The sequence below is a fragment of the Miniopterus schreibersii genome (genome assembly GCF_964146895.1).
Source record: "Miniopterus schreibersii genome assembly, chromosome: 18".
Lineage (NCBI taxonomy): Eukaryota > Metazoa > Chordata > Mammalia > Chiroptera > Miniopteridae > Miniopterus > Miniopterus schreibersii.
Window position 1 is genome coordinate 2,205,096 of NC_138121.1, and position 20,681 is coordinate 2,225,776.

At 52.5% G+C, this 20,681-nt stretch overlaps 1 protein-coding gene across 1 annotated transcript; it reads left to right on the top strand.

Moving 5' to 3' along the window:
• Nucleotides 1-12,606: 12,606 nt before the first annotated feature.
• Nucleotides 12,607-18,094, top strand: LOC308547992 (cationic amino acid transporter 3-like; the record flags this gene model as incomplete). Its single annotated transcript, XM_081119013.1, has 11 exons — nt 12,607-12,979; nt 14,002-14,157; nt 15,308-15,485; nt 15,565-15,677; nt 15,842-16,064; nt 16,214-16,353; nt 16,453-16,555; nt 16,965-17,167; nt 17,365-17,531; nt 17,725-17,833; nt 17,979-18,094. The coding sequence occupies 11 exons, from the start codon at nt 12,607-12,609 to the stop codon at nt 18,092-18,094; spliced, it is 1,881 nt and encodes a 626-aa protein (XP_080975139.1).
• Between the last annotated feature and the right edge of the window lie 2,587 nt (nt 18,095-20,681).

Genomic DNA, 20,681 nt, shown 5'->3' on the forward strand with positions numbered 1-20,681 from the left:
CTGGCCCGAGGGACCTCCCGGTCAATGGGAGCCTGGACGGGCGGCCCGGAGAGAGGTTTTTACCCATCAACTTAACAAAAGGAGGGTGTTAGGGCTTCCCGGGGGCGGACGGAAGGGTCTCTGGGCCTTTCTGATGCTAAAGGCTTTGGGCCGTCGGTGGGCCCCAGACTTGCCAGGAAACTCACTCCGAGGGGGGCTGAGAGCTGCTGTTTGTTGGGGGGGGAGGGGGCGGCACAAATGAAGGAAGCTCAGCTAAGATGTCTTTCTTTTTTTCTTTCCCCCCCAAATTATAAGAGAAAGTTTATTTAGAAAATTACAGAGGTAGTAAAAGTGAGCCGTAGAAGGCATGGGCTAAGGAGACAAGTCACAGAGGCAGAAAAAGGGCCCTTGGAGCTTAGGAGAGTTCACCCAAAAGAAGGTAAAGAGGCCTTGCTCTGGGAGAGACACACGGAGAGCGAGCTAAGATTTCTTTCTGCATCTCCTGAAGCCCAAATGTTTCCGGGCTAAAGACAACAAAATATTTTTAACTGATTTTAGAGAAAGAGAGGGAGAGAGAGACATGGATTTGTGGTTCCACTTATTTCTGCATCACTGGTTCATTCTTGTATGTGCCCTGACTGGGGATCGAACCCACAACCTTGGTGTATCGGGGACAAGGCTCTAACCAACTGGGCTACCCGGCCAAGGCCAAAATAGTCTTTAAAACAGTTATACATGTTCCGTGATCATAAACAGTTGGTCTATAAAGAAAAAAGCTTAAGAACTAGTACAACTCTTATCATGACCGATATCATTAGCTCAGTGGTTAGAGCGTCATCGGCCTGAGCACCGAAGGGCTCGAGCCCCGGCCAAGGGCACGTACCTGGGTTGCAGGCTCCATCCCAGCCCCAGCGGGGGGGTGCGGGAGGCACCCCCTCGATGTGTCTCTCGCATCGACGTTTCTCTCTGTCTCTCCCTTCCTGCCTCCCTTCCACTCTCTAACCATCAGTGGAAAAATATCCTCGGACGCCGCGAGGAGACTAGACGTAAACGTGGAGGAAGAGGCATAACTCCCTGGGAAGACAGCTGCCTGCAGTCACCCAGACATGAGTCACGCGTGTAGACAGAGGGCTTCTATGTCGTGGTGAGGTCACTTCTACCCGGTGCTTGGGCAACCGTGGGCAGTGCTCCCCTTCCCGACATCCTGGGAGTGACTCCGGGATGAGTCAGACACATCGCTGGGATTTTTGGCTTCGTGGTGGCCTCCAGAAGGCTGTCTGTCTGTCTGTCTGTCTGGATGGATGGTGTGTCGATATGATGCCCCAACCAACTGAGCCACACTGGCCAGGACAATAGTAACTCTTACAGTTACTGTGGACAAAGAAGGGGCCACGGACTAAACCGGACAAGCTCAGGGGAGGCCTGCATGGCGGGCCCTACAAATTCAGAGGCCAAAAGTAGCCATAAAAATTCCTAAAATAGTGTCGGGGCCGAGGCCTGTAGCTTCCTTGACAAAGGTCAATCTGGACCTTACCTGAGCCTGTCCATTGTCTTGGTGCTTCTCCGAGAACATACCTTTGAGACCCTTTCGTAGTTCATAAGTGGGTGACTGGGTGCTCACACGCTCGTAAATTGTTTTAAAAATTAGGAACCAGGTAAATGTAATCAAATCTGTGATCTTCTTTATTAAAACATAGAATAAAAGAAAAAAAAATTGGGGAGATGCTAGAACCTACGTTCTCGCTCTTGGAAATTCAGAGGGCAGCATCTCAGTATCCTGCAGGGTCCGAGGAGGACAGAGTCAGAGACCTGCATGACTTCATTTTCCACATTCCTTTTAGAAATACTTTGGGGTTTTTTTGTCTTCCTCTGGGCGATTCTGCATCTTTAGAGACATCACCCTGGGGCAAGAAGTTTCCAGGGAAGCAGTCAGCACAGGTCGTTTGTTCACTCAGGGGCCAGGACAAGGGCTGTTTTAAGGTCATTGGTGTTTTAATAACCAAAGGGTCATATTTACCCAAAACCTACCAGTGTTTGGCCCGTTTTCTGAAGGGAGGACACGCAGCGTGGAAGATACTAAAGGAACCCTGGAGCTGGCTAAGTGGTGGCCACGGGTTTTGAACCCAGGACTCTGCCACAGGATCCAGCCTTGGGAAGGGGTTTGGTTCCCCTCCCTCCAGAAAAGGAAACGTCCCAGGGGCCGGCTTCGCTGAGCCTGGCTCGCCCGGAGCGCCCCCTCCCGGCGGGAGTGGGGAGGCGCATCTCTGTTCACGCCACCTCTGTGTGCGTGAAGCCAGCCCGGGTGGAGGTCATACTTGGTTTACTGACCTGCGTCCCTGAGGTCCTTTGTCTGAGCTCCCGCTGCTAGGAAACCGTGTCCTCTACCATCCCCTGCCGTTGGACGTCCCAGTCCTTGAGAGTCCACCTCCGGAAATAGCCACCCAGCAAACACTTTCCTACCCCCCACTGCTTCCCGGGTCCTGGGGCCCTGGCTGCGGTGTCGCACCCCGACCACAGACCAGTGTCCCGTGCTGTGGGCTCGCCCTACCTCCACTCCGGTCTCCCTGGGGGATTTTTCTGGAGCTAGACCAGAGCGTTCTTTTCAAAAGGCAAGTAATTATCTTGACACAAACGCAGCTAAAAAGTACCTTAATGGGCCCCAGTGTCCCTGAAAAACAATGACTTTTTCCCAGCGCTGCCTAAAGCACCTTGTCCCTGTTTGGTTTTCATTGTGATCCCTCTCGCTGGCTCCCTCATTAGATTGCAGCCCTGCCGCCTCTTTTTGTTTCTGTTCTCACAGAGGGCCCTCAACGTGTGATTTTCTTTGCCTGGAACGCTGTTTGCCAGCTGATCACAAGGCCAACCTCTGTGCATCCTTTTAAGCTCGCATGTGATTTTCTCGGGAAAAGGTTGTTCCCGACAGTACGAACTGTTCCGATTCTTTTGCACAATAGACCACAATTTCTGAAATGCGCAGAGGTGTCTATTACGTAGAGCTCGGCTTTTTTTCTTCTCCTTAAGGGAATGAAATGCTACAAACATACCGGGTATACGGAGTCGGGACCAGTCCCTGCTGCGACAGTCAGCTGGGAGAAAGCAGGAACGTGGTGAGCTGTCCTGAGAGGCTCAGGCGGCAAAAGCCAGACTGTGGGAGCCTCTTACTGGTCCAGCGGCTCAGGTTCTGCAGCAAAGATTATAAAGAAGGGGATGTAATATTCAGAAGGTCAGGGTGGGAGAGCATCGGAAAAGAAGGGAGTATTATTATTTTCTTCTTTTTTAAAAAAAATTCTCACCCGAGCCCAGCCAGTGTGGCTCAGTGGTTGAGCATTGACCTATGAACCAGAAGGTCATGGTTCAGTTCCCAGTCAGGGCACATGCCCAGGTTGCGGGCTCCATCCCCACTAAGGGGCGTGCAGGAGGCAGCCGATCAATGACTCTCTCATCATTGATGTTTCTCTCTCTCTCCCTCTCCCTGCCTCTCTCTCTGAAATCAAGAAAAAACATTTAAAAAAATAATAAAATAAAAAGAAATAAAAATCTTCACCTGAGGATATGTTGTTTTCATTGACTTGAAAGAGAGAGGAAGGGAGAGGGAGAGAGAGAGAAACGTCACTGTGAGAGCAAAACGTTGATTGACTGCCTCCTGCATGCCCCCTGCCAGGGACCAAGCCCATAACCCAGCCTGCAACCTGGGCATGTGCCCTGACCCCAAATGGAACCAGCAACCTGGTGCACAGGATGAAGCCCAACCAACTGAGCCACACTGGCCAGGGCTTTATTTATCGACTGATTTAAGAGAGAGAGGAAGGGGGAGGGAGAAGGAGAGAAACACTGATTTGTCGGTCCACTTATTTACGCATTCATTGATTGACTCCTGTATGTGCCCTGACCGGGGATAGAACCCACAACCTTGAGTTATCTGGGCGACACTCTAACCAACTGAGCTACCTGGCCAGGGTGAAGACATGTTATTCTTGAGTTCCCCGTCCAAGCAGTAGGACAGTGTTTGACAAGGGGTATTGCTCAAAAACATTTTTCTTAATCAGTTCACTAAAGAACAAACCTCAGCATCAATCCACATAGACATGACCTAGATATCGATCCACTCTCCCATTGGATTGATACTGGGTTGAGTTGATATCTAGGTCATGTCCAGGTTACTCACAGAACAAGGAGAGCCTTCCCGTGTAGAGCCAACCTGCAAAGGTACGCACAGGACAAACAGGGCTAGAAGCTGCTGCTGCTGCTGGGTAAGTCTCTTTTTAAAAAAGAAAATAAATGTTTGTATTGATTTTAGAGAGAGCGGAAGGGAGAGGGAGAGGGAAACATCGATGGGCTGCCTCCTGCACACCCACTACTGGGGATGGAGCCCCCCAACCCGGGCATGTGCCCTGACTGGGAATCAAACTGGTGACCCAAGTCTTGGTGCATGAACCAACGCTCAGCCCACTGAGCCACACCAGCCAGGGCTTGCCTCTTAACTTCAGATGAGGACACTCAATGTCTATTTGCTTTACCAGGATCAAGTCTGTAATCCAACTCTGGTGCTTGGGACACGGAAGCCACTTGGAGGTGAGAATAAAGCTGCCTGCACAGACGTTATAACGTAGTCTTCGAAGGTGTGGATGAGAAGGGGCCACATGCTAAGCCTGACGAGACCAGGGAAGGCCTGCATGGCGGCCTTGCAAACTCGGAGAACTAAAGTAACCACAATGGTCTGCAATTAAAACTTTAAAACTAAAAGCAGCTGATGGTGGGTAGTCACGTCCTAAGGCAGTATTTTGCCCTAACAAGGTTAATTTTCACCTTAACTAAGCCAGTCTGTTGTCTTTTGCATCTGAGATAGCAAACCCGATTAACATGCCTTTGCAAAACAAAGTAATTTCCTGTTTTTCAGGGCCCTCTAGGCCCGGAGCTGAGACCACAAACCCCGTCATTATTGTTGTTATCATGTTAATTGTTGACTGTTAACTACCCTGCACCTGCCTAAGTAAAAGGTGTATGTTTACCCTATTACTCCCCCCCTTGCATTTCTGGGAGAGTGTGGGGGGGGGCACCAATTGGTTACTCCCTGCATTCGCCCTGACGGGGCCAGGCTTGAGCCTGCAACTGAGGTGCTTGTCCTTGGCAGGAATCGAACCCGGCACCTTCCAGTCGGCGGGCAGATGCTCTAACCAGTGGGCTCGTGTAACCCGCTTGCCTCTCCTCTTTTGCTTGTAATACACAAAACTGTGCAAAACTTCCCTTCCCCAGAGCATCACCCCAATACTTGAGAGTCTGCCTCCCAGCGCGTGTGGACAGTTTGGCTCAAATAACGCACGAAAACCCGCACAGGTCTGGACGCTTGTCGCCGAGGCGGCCGCTGAGGCCCTGCAGCCGCGCTCGCTGCCCCCGCCGCCCCGCCCGCCATCAGTTCTGCTTTCCCGCGCACGCCCTTGAATTTGTAACGGCTGAGGCGATGGAAACGCGTATCATTAGTTCCCCGTTAGCTCTGAAACCCAGGGTCCTTGGTTTGGGTTAAATTTAGCTTTAAATCCTAGCTCTAGAAATTCCCCCTCTCCCTGGAGACCTAGACTTTCCCCAGATAATCAGCAACCCTAAGGCGGCAGAAGGCAGGAGCCCAGACCTGCCACGTGCTCTGTCCCTGTGGCCGGGCAAAGATAACACCTCGAGCAGGTGACGTGTCACCTCCCGGGTCTTGGAGCGAGCCTCTGGCTGGACCGTCGGGGTCGGGCTCCTGGGCATTGGCCCCTGCTCCCCGGGGGCTGCCAGGCTCCGTGGTCGCTCTCGCTGGGCTCCGGCAGCCTGGCGGGCGAGCTCTAACAGCTCCGCCTACCCTTGAAATCCTTTCTATGAGCCTGCCCATACTTGATCCCTTAGGGGTCGAAGGAGGCCATCGGCTTTAGCTAGTGAAGTGCTTGGGATATTATGCTTGATTTTGAAAAGTCAGAGTATTTAGTCCATTTGTTCTATTATAATGACCTGGGGCGGGTGAAGGGGGCCAAATATATGGTGATGGAAGGTGAGTTGACTTTGGGTGGCGGGCACACAGTGCAATATACTGATCTTGTAGCAGAATCTACACCTGAAACTTATATGATCCTATTAACCAATGTCACCCAATTAATTTAATAAAAAATACAACCCCCCCAAATTACTTGTATTTGGTCATTTAATTACATTTATTGGGGTGACACTGGCTAATAAATTCAAATAGGTTTCAAGTGTGTAATTCTGTAATACATCATCCGTATGCTGCATTGCGTGGTGCAGTCTCCTCTACCCTCCTTGTCCCCTCACACATACTACCCCTCTGGTTGGTTCCGTTATTTTATTTATTTTAATTTATTGATTTGAGAGAGAGAGAGAGAGACATCAATTTGTTGTTCCTCTTATGCATTCTTTGGCAGATTCTTGCACGTGACTAGGGATCGAACCCCTAACTTCCTTATATTGGGACAATGCTCTAACCAACTGAGCTCCCCTGCCGGGCCTGGCTTTTGTTGTTGTTGTTTTAATATATTTTATTGATTTTAGAGAGAGAGAGAGAGACAGAAGCATCGACTGGTTGCCTCCTGCAGGCACCCCGATCAGGGAACCGAACCCACAACCTGGGCATGTGCCCTGACCGGGAAGCGAACCAGCGACATTTTCGTGCAGGGGACAGTTCTCCAACCAACGGAGCCATGCAGGCCAGGGCTTGATTTTGTTTTTTTAAAGGTTGGGTTCAAGCATTTTTACAGTGTGACTACTGTGTGAATATGCTCCATGCAGAATGTGAAAGGTTGCTCACCCCAATTAACATGAGTAACCCCACAGCAAGAATTTTCTTGAAGCTGAACCAGCTTGTTCAGACTAAAATTCTCAAAATTTGCCTGGCGGGAAAACAGGCCCCTCTTGAGCCTCTGAGTTTTTTTTTCATGTGTTTATTTGTTTAATTGTTTAAAATATGTTTTTATTGATTTCAGAGAGAGGGAGAGGGAGAGAGACATCAGTGATGAGACAGAACCTTCGATCGGCTGCCTCCTGCACGCCCCCTAGTGGGGATCGAGCCCCAAAACCTGTGCCCTGACCCGGAATCCGAGCGCGATCTCCTGGATCCTAGGTCGATGCTCAACCGCTGAGCCACGCCAGCCGGGCTCTCTCTCTCTCTTCTTGTGCGCAAAAGTGTTCGTAAAAAAGAAAGAACACAAAACCCCTCAACCTTTTACTCAGACATTTCCTGGAAGATGAGAGGGTGGGGCCGATGAGAGAATATGCCTGGGGACCATCTGACATCACAGGACTGAAGCTCAGACTGTCATTGTTTCCAGCGTCTCTTAAATACTTTGTACACGCCCTGAACACTGATCCTTTCAGGAGTTTCTTGAATTCTCGGAAACCACCTTTTCAGGCAGAAAATGACGTCATCCCATTCTACACAAGGGGAAACTGAGGCTCTGGGAGGGAAAGTCCTGCCCAAGCCTGATCATGGAAGCCTTCTTCGGGAGTTCGGGGCTTAGCTTCTCCTTGGGCTCTTGGCCAAATGCTTTGTGGCCAAATAAAAGTATCTAATACAAAATAAAATATGGTAGATTCATGCAATAGAGTATTTAACAATTTTTTTAAAATTTATTTGAGAGAAAGACATGGATTTGTGGTTCCTCTTACTTATGGTTCATTTGTCGCTTGTTGTATGTGCCCTGATAGGGGAGTGAACCAGTAACCTTGGTGTCCTGGGACAATGCTCTAACCGGCTAAGCTACCTGGCCAGGGCCTTCAGACGACAGAGTATTACAGCCTGAAAAAGGACTTCTCGCCCTGGCCGGGGAGGCGCAGTTGGCTGGAGCGTCGTCCTGTGCACCGAAAGGTTTCAGGTTCGATGTTCGCTCAGGACACACGCCCAGGTTGCAGGTTTGATCCCCATCGATGGTTTTTTTCTCTCTCTCCCTCTCCCTTCCCCTCCCTCTAAAATCAATATGCATAAACTGGGGGGGGGGGGGGCGTGAGGAATGGAGAGGGGTCACTGGGAAAAAAAGGGAGCATCTGTAATACTTTCAATATAAAGATAAATTTTTAAAACTGCATATCAAATGAGGATTCAAAAATTTTTTAAAAAGCTGTGCAGTATTAACGTGTACTTGACATACCCCAAAACACATCCATCATAAGTGCACAATTCAAAGAAAAAGTAATCCTCACCTGAGGATATGCTTGATTTTAGAGAGACGATGGGAGAGAGAGAAACATCAATGATGAGTCACTGATCGGCCGCCTACTGGGGATCCAGCCCGCAACCCGGGCATGTGCCCTGACCGGGAATCGAACCCCGATCTCCTGGATCCCAGGTCAACGCTTGACCACTGAGCCACGCGGGTGGGCCGGGGGTGCTCCTTACATTTACATCGTGATGCCTTTCCCTGCCTGCACCCTCAGCTCCCCAGCAGACCGAGCTCCTGGCGGCATAAACCCGAGCCACTCATCGTTTATCTCCGTGGATGGCTGTGTAGCATGCCCCGTGCTTGCCCAATGCTTTTGATATGTGAACGAACAAACGCCAGAGATTTTTGACTCCCCTTCTTTCAGTTGGGGTCTGGTATCCTGGACATCTGCGTGCCTCAGGCCATGTGCACACTGTAGAAAGCTCAGCAGCCAGGGACGGCTTGGAATGAGTCACCTGGAGCCATGCCGACTGTGGTTGAGCTGAAAACTGGGAAGGCCCAGAAGGTTCAGGAAGACCTTTGACCTCTCCCACTCACTGTCCAAAAGAATGTAAGATAGAAGACCTGCTCCAAGAATGGCGATATCGCCAAAGATAAGTACAGTTTAGTAAAAAACTAGTGTGTGATAGGAAGGAACCTTTGGTCAAAGTCCTCTCTGTGTCCCATTGTTTTAAGACGGCACAGCAAACATTTTTACAAAACATTAACTCTTCTCATCCCCTATAAATAAATGGCCTTACTTCCCCTTGAGGTCCTAGATCTCCACTTCCCCATCCTTGGTCCAGAATGACATATATACCTAAGGTTGCCTTCTGGTTTTTGGAACCTTCATGCTTATGTCAATTCCTGTGCACACGTGTGTATTAAAACTTGATTTTTCTCCTGTTAATCTGCCTTGTGTCATTTTAATTATTCAGAAAGACTACCAGAGAAAGTTTCCCCATCCCTGACCAGGGTAAGAAGAGAGAAAGAGCGGGGTTGGGAGCAGGATCCCATGTTCTACAGCCCCTACTTCTGGCATCTTTGATGAAATGGATTTATGCATTTAAAAGTCTTAAAATCAGCCCGGCCAGGCGTGGATTAGCCAGTGAGCAACAACCTAGGATCCAGGAAATCAAGGTTCGATTCCTGGTCAGGGCACATGCCCGGGATGCGGGCTCGATTTCCATTTGGGGGCGTGCAGGAGGCAGCCGATCCATGACCCTCTCATCATTGATGTTTCTCTCTCTCCCTCTCCCTTCCTCTCTCTGAAATCAATAAAGATATATTAAAAAAAAAAAAAAAGTCTTAGAATCATGTCACCCAGCAATTCCGCTCCTGGGTATATACCCCAAAGAACTGAAAGCAGGTTCTCAAAGAGGCATTTGTATGTCCATGTGTATAGCAGCATTATTCACAATAGTTGGGAAGTGGAACCCAAGTGCCCATCAACGGAGAAATAGATGAACACCAGGTCCCCCCATACAAAGGAATTTCATTCAGCCTTAAAAAGGAAGGAGATTCTGACGCCGGCTCCAACATGGATGGGCCTTGGGTGTACTATGTTGAGGGAAATAAGCCTGACCCAAAGGGACAAATATTGTATGCTTCCACTTCTATGAAGTATCTAGAGCGGTGCAAGCCTTAGAGACAGAAAGTAGAATGGTGGGTGCCAGAGGCTGGGAAGGCTGGGCATGGGGGAGTCAGTGTTTAGCGGGGACAGAGTCTCGGGTTTGCAAAATGAGGAGAATTCTGGAGCGCAAGGATACAGCAATGGGTGTGCGTGCACTTAATACTACTGAATAGGACACTTTAAAATGGCTCGGGAGGCCCTGGCTGCTTTGCTCAGTGGTTAGAGCGTCCACTCGCAGCCCCCTGGAGTCTTGGGTTCGATTCTCCATCAAGGGCACGTAGCTCTCTGTTCAACAGGAGGTAACCAATTGACATATCTCTCTCACATGGATGTCTCCCTCTCCCTTCCTCTCTCTCTCAAAATCAATAAAGAATTATTTAAAAAATAAATGAATAAAATAGTTCAGGTGGAGATTTTTTTTTTTCTTCAATTTTTTTATATATCTTTATTGATTTCAGAGAGAGGGCAGCAGAGGGAGAGAGAGAGAAACATCAGTGACGAGAGAGTCAGTGGGGATGGAGCCCGCAACCTGGGCATGTGTCCTGACTGGGAATCGAACCTCGATCTCCTGGATCCCAGGTCGATGCTCAACCACTGGGCCCAGCCGGGCCAGGTGGAGATTTTTGTCACATGTATTTTACTATGAAAAGGAACCTTCGAGCGGTGCCCTGAGGGTAAACACAGAAGCCTCTGGCCTGATAGGATCACAGCAGCCTCCTGGGCCCTCCTGAGCCGCCCTGCCTACCCGGGGAGGGTGGTCTTGACGCGTTCCCAGCTCTGTTTTTAGAGATTCTATCAGCTCCAGCTCCGCCTGGCTTCCCTCAGACGACGGGCTTCTAGCCAGTGATCCTGGGGCTGCTCCTGCGGTCGGGTAGGACCGACGCGGGAGTGAGTTCCGGTACCTTAGAGACCTCGGCAACCGAGCGTGCCGTTAGCTACTCAGCCGGCTCCACTTCGGGGTGGAAAAGACCCATTTTCCAGATGAAAGAAGGAGCGGTGAGTTGTGTGTGTGTGTGTGTGTGAGAAGGGGTGAGGGTGGGGGAGGTTGGGTAAGTGTCCACAGGTTCTGAGGCTGGTTTGGTTTTCTAATTTTTATTTATAGATTCTTATTTTTATCTTTAGAGAGAGAGAGAAACATCGGTTTGTTGTTCCACTCACTCATGCACTCATTGGTTGATTCCTGTACGTGCCCTGACCGGGGATTGAACCCACAACCTTGGTGTAGGGGACGGTGCTCTAACCAACAGCAAGGAGAAAGGGAACCCCCAGCCAGGGCCCCCCACCTTCACTTTTTTTTCTTAACCCGCATCCTAGGATAGTCTGTTGCTTTTCAGGGAGAGTGGAAAGGAGAGTGAGAGAGAAACAGAAAGAAACATATCGATTGGTTGGATTGGTTGCCTCCTGCACACGCCCGGACCAGGCCGGGGTCGAGCCTGCAACCGAGGTACGACATGCCCTTGGCCTGAATCGAACCCGGGACCCTGAAGTCCGTGGGCCGGCACTCTAACCGCGGAGCCATCTCTAAGTGCACCGTTCAGCAGCATTGGGTCCATTTACACTGCTGTGCAAGCAACGTCCAGGGCCCTCATCCATCTCACCCGACAGAAACTGCATCGTCGCTGGGAAACAATCACTCTCCCCTTCCCTCCCGGGCCCTGGAACCACCACCATTCTCCTCTTAGTCCTTTTTCCCCCAATTACAGTTGACATTCCATTCACATTAGTTTCAGGTGTACAGCAAAGCAGTCAGGCATTTTTATAACTTACAGAGTGACTCCCCCCGTGAGTCTGGCACCCCTCTGACACCATACATAGTTATTACAATATTATTTTTATCTATCAATTGATTTTTTAAATAGTTTTTAAAAAAACTCTCACCCGAGGAGACATTTGTTTCTTTTAGAAAGAGAGGATGGGACATAGAGGGAGAGAGAGGGAGAACCAGTGACTGGGTGCCTCTTGCACCCCCCCCACCGGGAACGAACCCCCAACCTGGGTATGTGCCCTGACCGGCAACCGAACCCACGACCTTTTGGTTTACGGGACGACACTCCAACCAAGCGAGGCACACGGGCCGGGTGACGATATTACTGACTGTGTCCCCGTGCCGTCCTTTATATCTCCGGGACTCTTCCGCGACTGCCACTGGGCATTAATCCCTTGTCTTTGTCACCCCCCCCCTCAGTCTCCTTCCTGTTTCTATGAATTTGACAACTCTGGGTAATTCATAGGAGCACAAAGGTTCTCAAGGTTCGTTAGCGCTGTAGCCTGGGCCAGAATTGCCCTCCTTTTAAGGCCTTCTTGGTCCTGGCAGAGGGGTGTGGTGAGGAGACATCCCAGGCCCGGAGTCTGTGCCCCCCGAGCCAGAATGAAGTCGCCCCCCCCCAGGCAGCTGGGGGGCCCTTCTCGTCGGACGCTTCCTCTGAGCTGGGCTAGAGTCTCTCCCTCCCTACAAATTCCATCTCTTCCCGCCCCAGCTCCCAAGTCCAAACCCATTTCACTGCAAAACCAAACCAACCAACCAACCAAAAAAACGAGAGAAAGCGATCAGGGTGCCGGGTCCTTGGCGGGGAAATCCGAGGCCTGCGAGCCCTCTCATCGCCCAGCCCCGGGCGGGAGGAGGTAGTGATAACGGTAATAATATTCCCCTGGGGCCTGTGAAGGCGGGAGCGCAGAGCGCGGCCTGTGGCTCCTGCAGAACCAGGGGGCGGCAGGCTGTGCCCGCTGAGCCTCGCGGCGGGCGGGGTGCGCGCTCTCCACTGCTCCCGTCTTGTTTTCTCGGCGACCCAGGCCTGCTCCCCAAGCCCACCGAGGATGCTGTGCCAACACGTGTGCCAGTTCGGGCAGAAGCTGGTTCGCAGGAGGCCCCTGGAGCTGAAGGAGGGCCCTGCCAGCGGCCTGGCCCGTTGTCTCAGCGCCCTGGATCTGGTGGCCTTCGGTGTGGGCAGCACCCTGGGCGCAGGCGTGTACATCCTGGCTGGGGAGGTGGCCAGGGACAAGGCTGGCCCGGCGATTGTCCTCTGCTTCTTGGTGGCTGCTGTGACTTCCGTGCTGTCTGGGCTCTGCTATGCGGAGTTCGGGGCCCGGGTGCCATGCTCCGGGTCCGCGTATCTCTACAGCTACGTCACGGTGGGACAACTGGGCGCCTTCATCAGCGGATGGACGCTCATACTGTCCTATGTCATAGGTGAGGTGGCGGGGCCGCTGTTGGGGAGACGGGGGCTTAGGAAAACCGGAGGGGGTGAGGGCGCTCTAGATCCTCATTCAAGAACACTTGGTTCTATCACCCACCTTGTGAGGGGAAGTGGGTAACTGTCAGGGGAACCCCCAAGCTTGATTCCACTCAACTCTGTCCTGCCTTCCTTAAACAACTGCTCCAAGAACCAGGGAGAAATGCGAGCTGTGGGAACTGGGGAAGAATTCCTGGGGGTGAGAGAGAGACATGCTCCCCAAGGCCCATCTCCTCAGCACTGGGAGGTCTCTGCTCAGCCGTTGGCTTCCTGAGATTTCCCCTGACCACCCAATTTATAGTGCCAACCCTCATCTCCCAGTCCCCTCCGTCCCAATGCCCCGCTTTCTTTTCTTGCATAACATTGATCTGCTCCTAACATTTTCAATAGTTCCCCTGTTTTGTGAGACATCTGCGTCTGCTCTCCCCACCCCACGAAAATAGGAGAACCTCTGAAGCTCTGGCCTGGTAGCTGAGTTGGTTAGAGCGTTGTTCTGAACACTCCAAGGCTGCAGGTTCCACGTTTCTGTCTGTCTGTCTCTGTCTCTCTCTCCCCCTTCCTCTCTCTAAAATAAATAAATGAAAACAAATTTTAAAAAATTGTTAAGCCCTGACCCGGGTGGCTTAATTGGTTGGAACATCACCGCGTGCACCAAAAGGTTGCGGGTTCCACTCCTGGTCAGGGCACACACCCAGGTTGCGGGTTGGAGCCCCAGTTGGGGCGTGTGTGGGAGGCAACCGATCAACGACTCTCTCTCACGTCCATGTTTCTCTCTTTCTCTCCCTCCCCCACTTCCTCTCTAAAAAGAAATCAAGAAAAAACAAAACTAGAAAAAAAATAAAAGAGAATTTTTTAAAAAGCAAGAGAAAAAGAAATGAAACTCTTTGAGATTAGTATTTTGCTTGTTTTTCCCAAAAATATATCCCATGGTGCCGACCGGGGGCGCAGATGGTACATGACTGTGACTTCTGCCCTGCAGGGAGTGCCAGTGTGGCCAGGGCCTGGAGCTCGGCCGTGGACAGCCTGACTGGGAACCGCGTCTCCCAGGCGCTGCGGGGCAGTGTGCCTCTCCACGCGCCCCACCTGGCCAGCTACCTAGACTTCTTCTCGCTGGGCCTGGTGCTGCTGCTCACCGGTGAGGCTGGGGTCGGAGGCAGGATGGAAGAGTGGGGCGCGGAGGGGGAGCTGGGGTGCGAAAGGCTTGGTGGTGCAAAGGGCTGGGGGATTAGAGAACAGAAAGGGGGGGTTGGTGGGAGAGACGGAAGGCAAGATGTAGACCATTGTTTCCCACCCTTGGAATGCTTGCCGTTTTGAGCTGGGTCATTTTTTGGTGTGGAGGACTGACCTGTGCAGTAGGGTTTCATTTAAAAAAAAAATCTTCGTAGGATATTGATGCGAGTGCCGCCCAGGCCCTCAAACGGGACAATCAGAATGTCTCCAGACGCTGCCATGTGTCCATTAGGGGACAACGTCGCCTCCAGCTGAGAACTATTGACTCAGACAAACAAGTTTCTTCCTCTGTACTGAGACCAAAGTTTTATTTTTATTTACTTATTTATTTTTACTTTTTAAAAAATATATATCTTTATTGATTTCAGAGAGGGAGGAAAGGAGAGGGAGAGAGAGAGAGAAACATCAATGATGAGAGAGAGTCATTGACCGGCTGCCTCCTGCACGCCCTGGACTGAGGAGGGAGCCTGTAACCCCGGCATGTGCCCTGACCGGGAATCGAACCACAATCTCCTGGTTTCTAGGTTGATGCTCAACCGCTGAGCCACACCCAGCTGGGCAAGACCAAAGTTTTAAAAAATTATTTTAATTAAAAAAAAAAAAATTTGAGCCCTGGATGGTTTGGCTCAGTGGTTAGAGTGTCGGCCCCTGGACTGAAGGGTCCCGGGGTTCAGTCCAGACAAGGGCACTTACCTTGGCTGCAGGCTCGACCCCTGGCCCCCGTCGGGTGCGTGCAGGAGGCAACCAATTGATGTGTCTCTCTCACATCAATGTTTCTCTCGCTCGCTCGCTCGCTCTCTCCCTCCCGCTCTCTCTGAAAAGCAATGGAAAAATATCCTTACATGAGGACAAACCCTTCCCCCCAAAATAATGAAGTGTGTGGTTCGGTGGCCCTTGGCGCGTTCAGTGCTGTGCAGCCATCCCCTCGCTCTCCCCGAGAACACTGGCATCGCCCCAAAAGGAAACCCAGTGCCCGTCCACGGTCCCTGCCATCGCCCCTGCCCCGGCCGCTGGAGACCAGCAGCCCGCTTCCGTCTCGCCCTGTCTCCCCGCAGGCCTCCTGGTTCTGGGAGCCAGGGAGTCCGCCCTGGTTTCCAAGATGTTCACGGGCCTGAGCCTCCTGGTGCTCAGCTTCGTCGGCCTCTCGGGCTTCCTTAAGGGAGACCTGCGCCACTGGCGGCTCACGGAGCAGGACTACGAGCTGGCCAAGCTGGCGTCCAACGGCACCTCCAGGTGGGCCGGGGGCCGGGCGATGGGGGCACGGAGTCGGGGGCTGCGGTCTTGACCACAGACGCACCGTCTCTCCCCACAGCCTGGGCGCCCTGGGCTCCGGGGGGTTCGTGCCTTTCGGCCTTGATGGGATCCTCCGAGGAGCAGCGACGTGCTTCTATGCATTCGTGGGCTTTGACTGCATCGCCACCGCGGGTAACAGGGCCGTGCTGCTCCGCTTGGGGTCTGGGCACCATCTGGGCTGCCCTTGGGCGCAGGGCGGGTGGAAGGCTCGCCGGCCCTCGGGGATTTCTGAGGACAGGATGCTGTGCCCTCGCCCGGGCGCGGGTCTCTGACCCGCAATGCCCCCCGGCCCGCAGGGGAGGAAGCCCGCCACCCTCAGCGAGCCATTCCCCTGGGCATCGTGCTCTCGCTCTTCATCTGCTTCCTGGCGTATTGTGGCGTCTCGGCGGCCCTCACCCTCATGGTGCCCTACTACCAGATCCACCCCGGCAGCCCCCTGCCCCAGGCCTTCCTGCATGTTGGATGGGCCCCTGCCAGATACGTCGTGGCTGCCGGGACCCTCTGTGCTCTGTCGTCCAGGTCAGTGTGGGCAGCTCTCTCCTGTTGCCTCCGGGTTCCCAGGTATCCCGGCCGTGGATGGAGGATGGGGGGGACCCCTCGCCCCGCAGAGGCTCGGCTGCAGGCCCCCGTGCTCTTCAGAGCCTCGCACGTTCCCTTTTCTCCTGCAGCCTCGTGGGCTCCATGTTCCCCATGCCTCGGGTGATCCTGGCCATGGCAGAGGACGGGCTTCTTTTCCGGGGACTTGCCAGGATCCACCCCCGAACACGCACCCCCGTCACAGCCACCCTAGTGTCTGGGACTATCGCAGGTGAGGGACAAAGCCCGGCCCTTTTCGGGCGGATTTCCTCAGCTCGGATATTTCCGCGGCGTCTCACCCTGCCCGCCCCTTGTCTGCCCCGCGCCGCAGCACTGATGGCCTTCCTCTTCGAGCTCGAAGATCTGGTGGATCTCATGTCCATCGGGACCCTGCTTGCGTACTCCCTGGTGGCCTTTTCTGTGCTTGTCCTCAGGTGAGACCCCGCTGCATCTTGAATGAGGGGTCTTGAATCAATGGGTATTTTTTTATAATGTCTTTATTGATTTTAGAGATAGAGGAAGGGGGAGAGAGAGAGAGAGAAACATTGATGTGAGAGAGAAACATCCATCAGTTGCCTCCCGTAGGCACCCCCACCAGGGACCGAACCCACAACCTGGGCATGTGCCCTGACCGGGAATCGAACTGGGGACCTTTGGGTGCACAGGACAACGCTCGACCGGCCGAGCCACACTGGCTGGGGCTGAGCCAGTGGGCACTGAAGGGGTGGCTGCTCCTGGTGGCCTTCGCGAGGCCCCGTCCGTGCACCGCTACACTCGGGTGGGGAAGAGGCTGGGCGGGTGGGCAGCGGCCGGGTGGGTGCTCCCTTCGCACCTCCGACCCAGGTACCAGCCAGACGAGACGTCGAGCAAGAGCAAGCGAGCGGAGGTGGAGATAACCGAGGCAAAGCTTGAGCTCGAAGCAGGGCCTCCGGAGGCCGTACCGGCAGCGGGGATCGCGAGGACCCTGAGGAGCCTGCTTAACCCCGGGAGCACCGTCCCCACCCGGCAGTCCGGCCGCGCCGTCTACGGCTGCGCCCTGCTGCTAGGTGAGCGTGGGCTGTCCCCTCGGCCGGGTCCGGAGCCGGGGGGTCAGGTGGGAGTGTGTGCCTTTGGAGGAGTCCGGGACATACCGCCCCGCCGTGATGTGGGCAGTTTTGGGGGTGGGGTGTGCCCCAAGTTCTTGACACATTTGGCTTCTGAAGTTGGACCTGCTGTCCAACCCGACCCGACCTGGCCCTTGCAGCTCTTCTGCTAACCGTCCTGAGCCTGATAGTGGCCCAGTGGCCCAGCCGTCTGGTCTCTGGAGACCCAGTGCACACAACTGTGACTGGGCTGCTGCTTCTGCTAATTTTGGGGATCACAGTCATCATTTGGAGACAGCCCCAGAGCCCAACTCCTCTTCACTTCAAGGTAGGTGACTCGATGCTCCCAAACTACCTTGAGAGAATGAGCTCTGCACTCTACTCGGGAACACCCCGAGGGACACCCCGTATGAGCAGCACTGACTGCACAGCCCGGAAGGACGGGAGCCTTCCTTCCACCCAGCGGGGCCATCTTTCGAGCACCTGTGGTGTGTTCAGGGACGAGCTGACTTTGCCCACAGGTCCCTGCGTTGCCTGTCCTCCCACTGATCAGCATCTTTGTGAATATCTACTTGATGATGCAGATGACCTCTATGACCTGGGCCCAGTTTGCCATCTGGATGGTGATTGGTAAGTGGCTTTCTGGGGAAAAGAGGCCTCTTGGGTGACTGAACCCAGCCTTCTTCCTACGACTTTCCCCCCAAAACTGTCTCAGGTGCCATAACAGGAGGCCTCCTGAGCACTTGCCTTCCTCATGGTCTCATTTCCGTCCTAGGCTTTGCCATATACTTCGGATATGGGATCCGACACAGCTTGGAGAACACCAGTGATCAACAGCCACCAGCCTCAAGCTCTCAGACTCTTGACAAGAACACCTCTAGTGCGAATTAGTGTAACCACAGGAAACAGATGCTGCGTGGGCTCCCATACGCTGCACATATCTTCTGGTTTAATGGAGACTGTGAGCCTCTATGAAGTGCGAAGGTGGGCTGCATTTAGAGCCCTGGCTCTACTGCCAGGACATGCCTTTAATGTGGTATAATTTTAATGTAAACCTTTAAAAGTATGATATACGTAACAGAAAAGTGCATGCTTTTTACATGTGTGGGAAGATGAATTTTCACAAAGAAACGACAGGTGACCAGCCAGCAATCAGAAGAGGAGATAAAATACTATTTGCACGTAGAAGAGCCCTCTTGTGCCTATTTCCAGGGAAGGCAGATTGCCATATGGGCAGAAAAGACATGTTTCAACTATAAATTGTGTCAAGAGTCGCACTTTACGTTTTTAGATTTTTAATTAGAAAAGATTTTCATGCCAGGCCGGTGTGGCTCAATGGTTGAGCATCAGCGTAAGATCCAGGAGATCAAGGCTCGATTCCCGGTCAGGGCACATGCCCCAGTTGTGGGTTTGATCCCCAGCAGGGGGCGTGCAAGAGGCGGCCTATCAATGACTCATCATTGATGTTTCTATCTGTCTCCCTCTCCCTTCCTCTCTCTGAAATCAATAAAGACATATTTTTAAAAAAAAGAAAATAAAATTTTTCACAATGACGGTTAACATTCTATATTCCATTAGTTCCAGGTATACAGCATGGCGGTTAGACATTTCTATAATTTGTGAAGCGACCCCCGACGCCGTGCATAGTTATGACGGTGCTGTTGACTGTGCTCCCTGTGCTGTACTTTCACATCCCCGTCACAGTTTTGCAACTACCAATTCGTACTTCTTAATCCCTCCACCCTTTTCACCCAGCCCCCAGTCTCCCTGCCACCGGGCTACTATCAGTTTGCTCTCTGTATCTGTGAGTTTCTGTTTTGTTCACTCGGTTATTTTCGTTTTTCAGATCCCACATGTAAGCACTATCACACGGTATTTGTCCTTCTCTTGTCTGACTTATTTTACTTAGTGTAATACCCTCTGGGTCCATCCATGGCGTTGCAACATTCTTTGTGTCAAGGGCTGCACTTTAAATATTAGGACATGGGTAGGTTGGAAGTAGAAGAAAGAAAAAAAGACAGGTCATACAGACGGTAACAGCACCCGGCTGGTGTGGCTCGGTTGGTCGGAGCGTCGCCTGGCGCAGCCAAAGGTGGCGGGTTCGATTCCCGGCCAGGGCGGGTGCGGGAGGCAACCCATTGACGTTTCTCACATTGATGTTTCTCTCACAATCAATTTAAAATAAATAAAAGAAAGCTGACACAGCTGCATTAATATCGTACAAAGTAGACTTTAAGAAAAAGAATTACAGCTGATAAAGTGCATCATTTCATTCTGATAGAAATGATCATCCCCCCCCCCCCCCCCCCCGTTTCACTGAGATATAATTGACAGGAAACATTTGTGTCAATGACCTTTTTTTTTTTTTTTAAATTCCTCACCTGAGGATATTTCTCTATTGCTTTTCAGAGAGCGGAAGGGGTAGAGAGACGCATGGGTGGGTTGCCTCCCCTGCACACCCGGGCCAGGGCTGGGGATTGAGCCTGCAACTGAGCGAGGTGCGTGCCCTTGGCCAGAATTGAACCCGGGACCCTTCAGCCCGAGGGCCGACGCTGACCACTGACCCCGACCAGCCCGGGCAATGCCCACTTTCCTTCAGGTTGCTGCCCCGACTCAGCCCTGCTGGCGCCGAGCTGAGCTCCTCACTTCAGAGCAGCAGCCTTGCTGGGGGGGGGGGAGTGGTCGCGTGCTTGTTAAGAGAGTGACAGCTGGGCGGGACGAAAAGGAAGCTAAACTGGAAAGACAAGACAAGGTGATGTCCCCATGGGGACGGGAACTCGACTTTCAGATTTGTGGACGTGGAGGGTGGTGGTGAGAAAGCAAAGGGCTGTCAACGCTGTGGGAACGAGCCACTGCGGCAGGCGGAGAACGGAACCACCGCGGGGATGAGTCAAGAAAGCGAGGGGCCAAGTTATTAGATGACTTTAAAAAAATAGGATGAAATTACAGGGTCAGAAAACATTAATTAGTGGAGACCGAAACCTGGAGTGGCAGTTGGGTGGACACCACCTGATTCATCCTTCTCAGCACCCTGATGTGGGAACAGCCCCACTGGGCTATGATAGGCAACACTGCCCACAAAATACTCCCCACCCATTGCTTTTCAGAGAGAGCGGGAGGGAGAGAGAAACACAGATGTGAGAGAGACACATCGAGGGGTTGCTTCCTGCATGCGCCCCGACCTGGGACAGGGATGGAGCCTGGGCACGAGGTACGTGTCCTTGGCTGGAATCAAATTCGGGACCCCTCGGGCCACGGACCGACACTCTAACCACTAAGCCAAACCTGCCAGGGCCATAAGATACTTTTGAAAAGTTGAATCACAATGTAATCAAGGCTCTAGATCAGCTATCAGCTCATAGAAGACAGTAAGGGACAGTCACTTATCAACGGAAAACACCAGTCAAACCTAGACTGTGGGCAGTTCTCCAGGAAAAGGGTGTGCTGACTGTAACAGACGACACGGCCCGAACCAGAG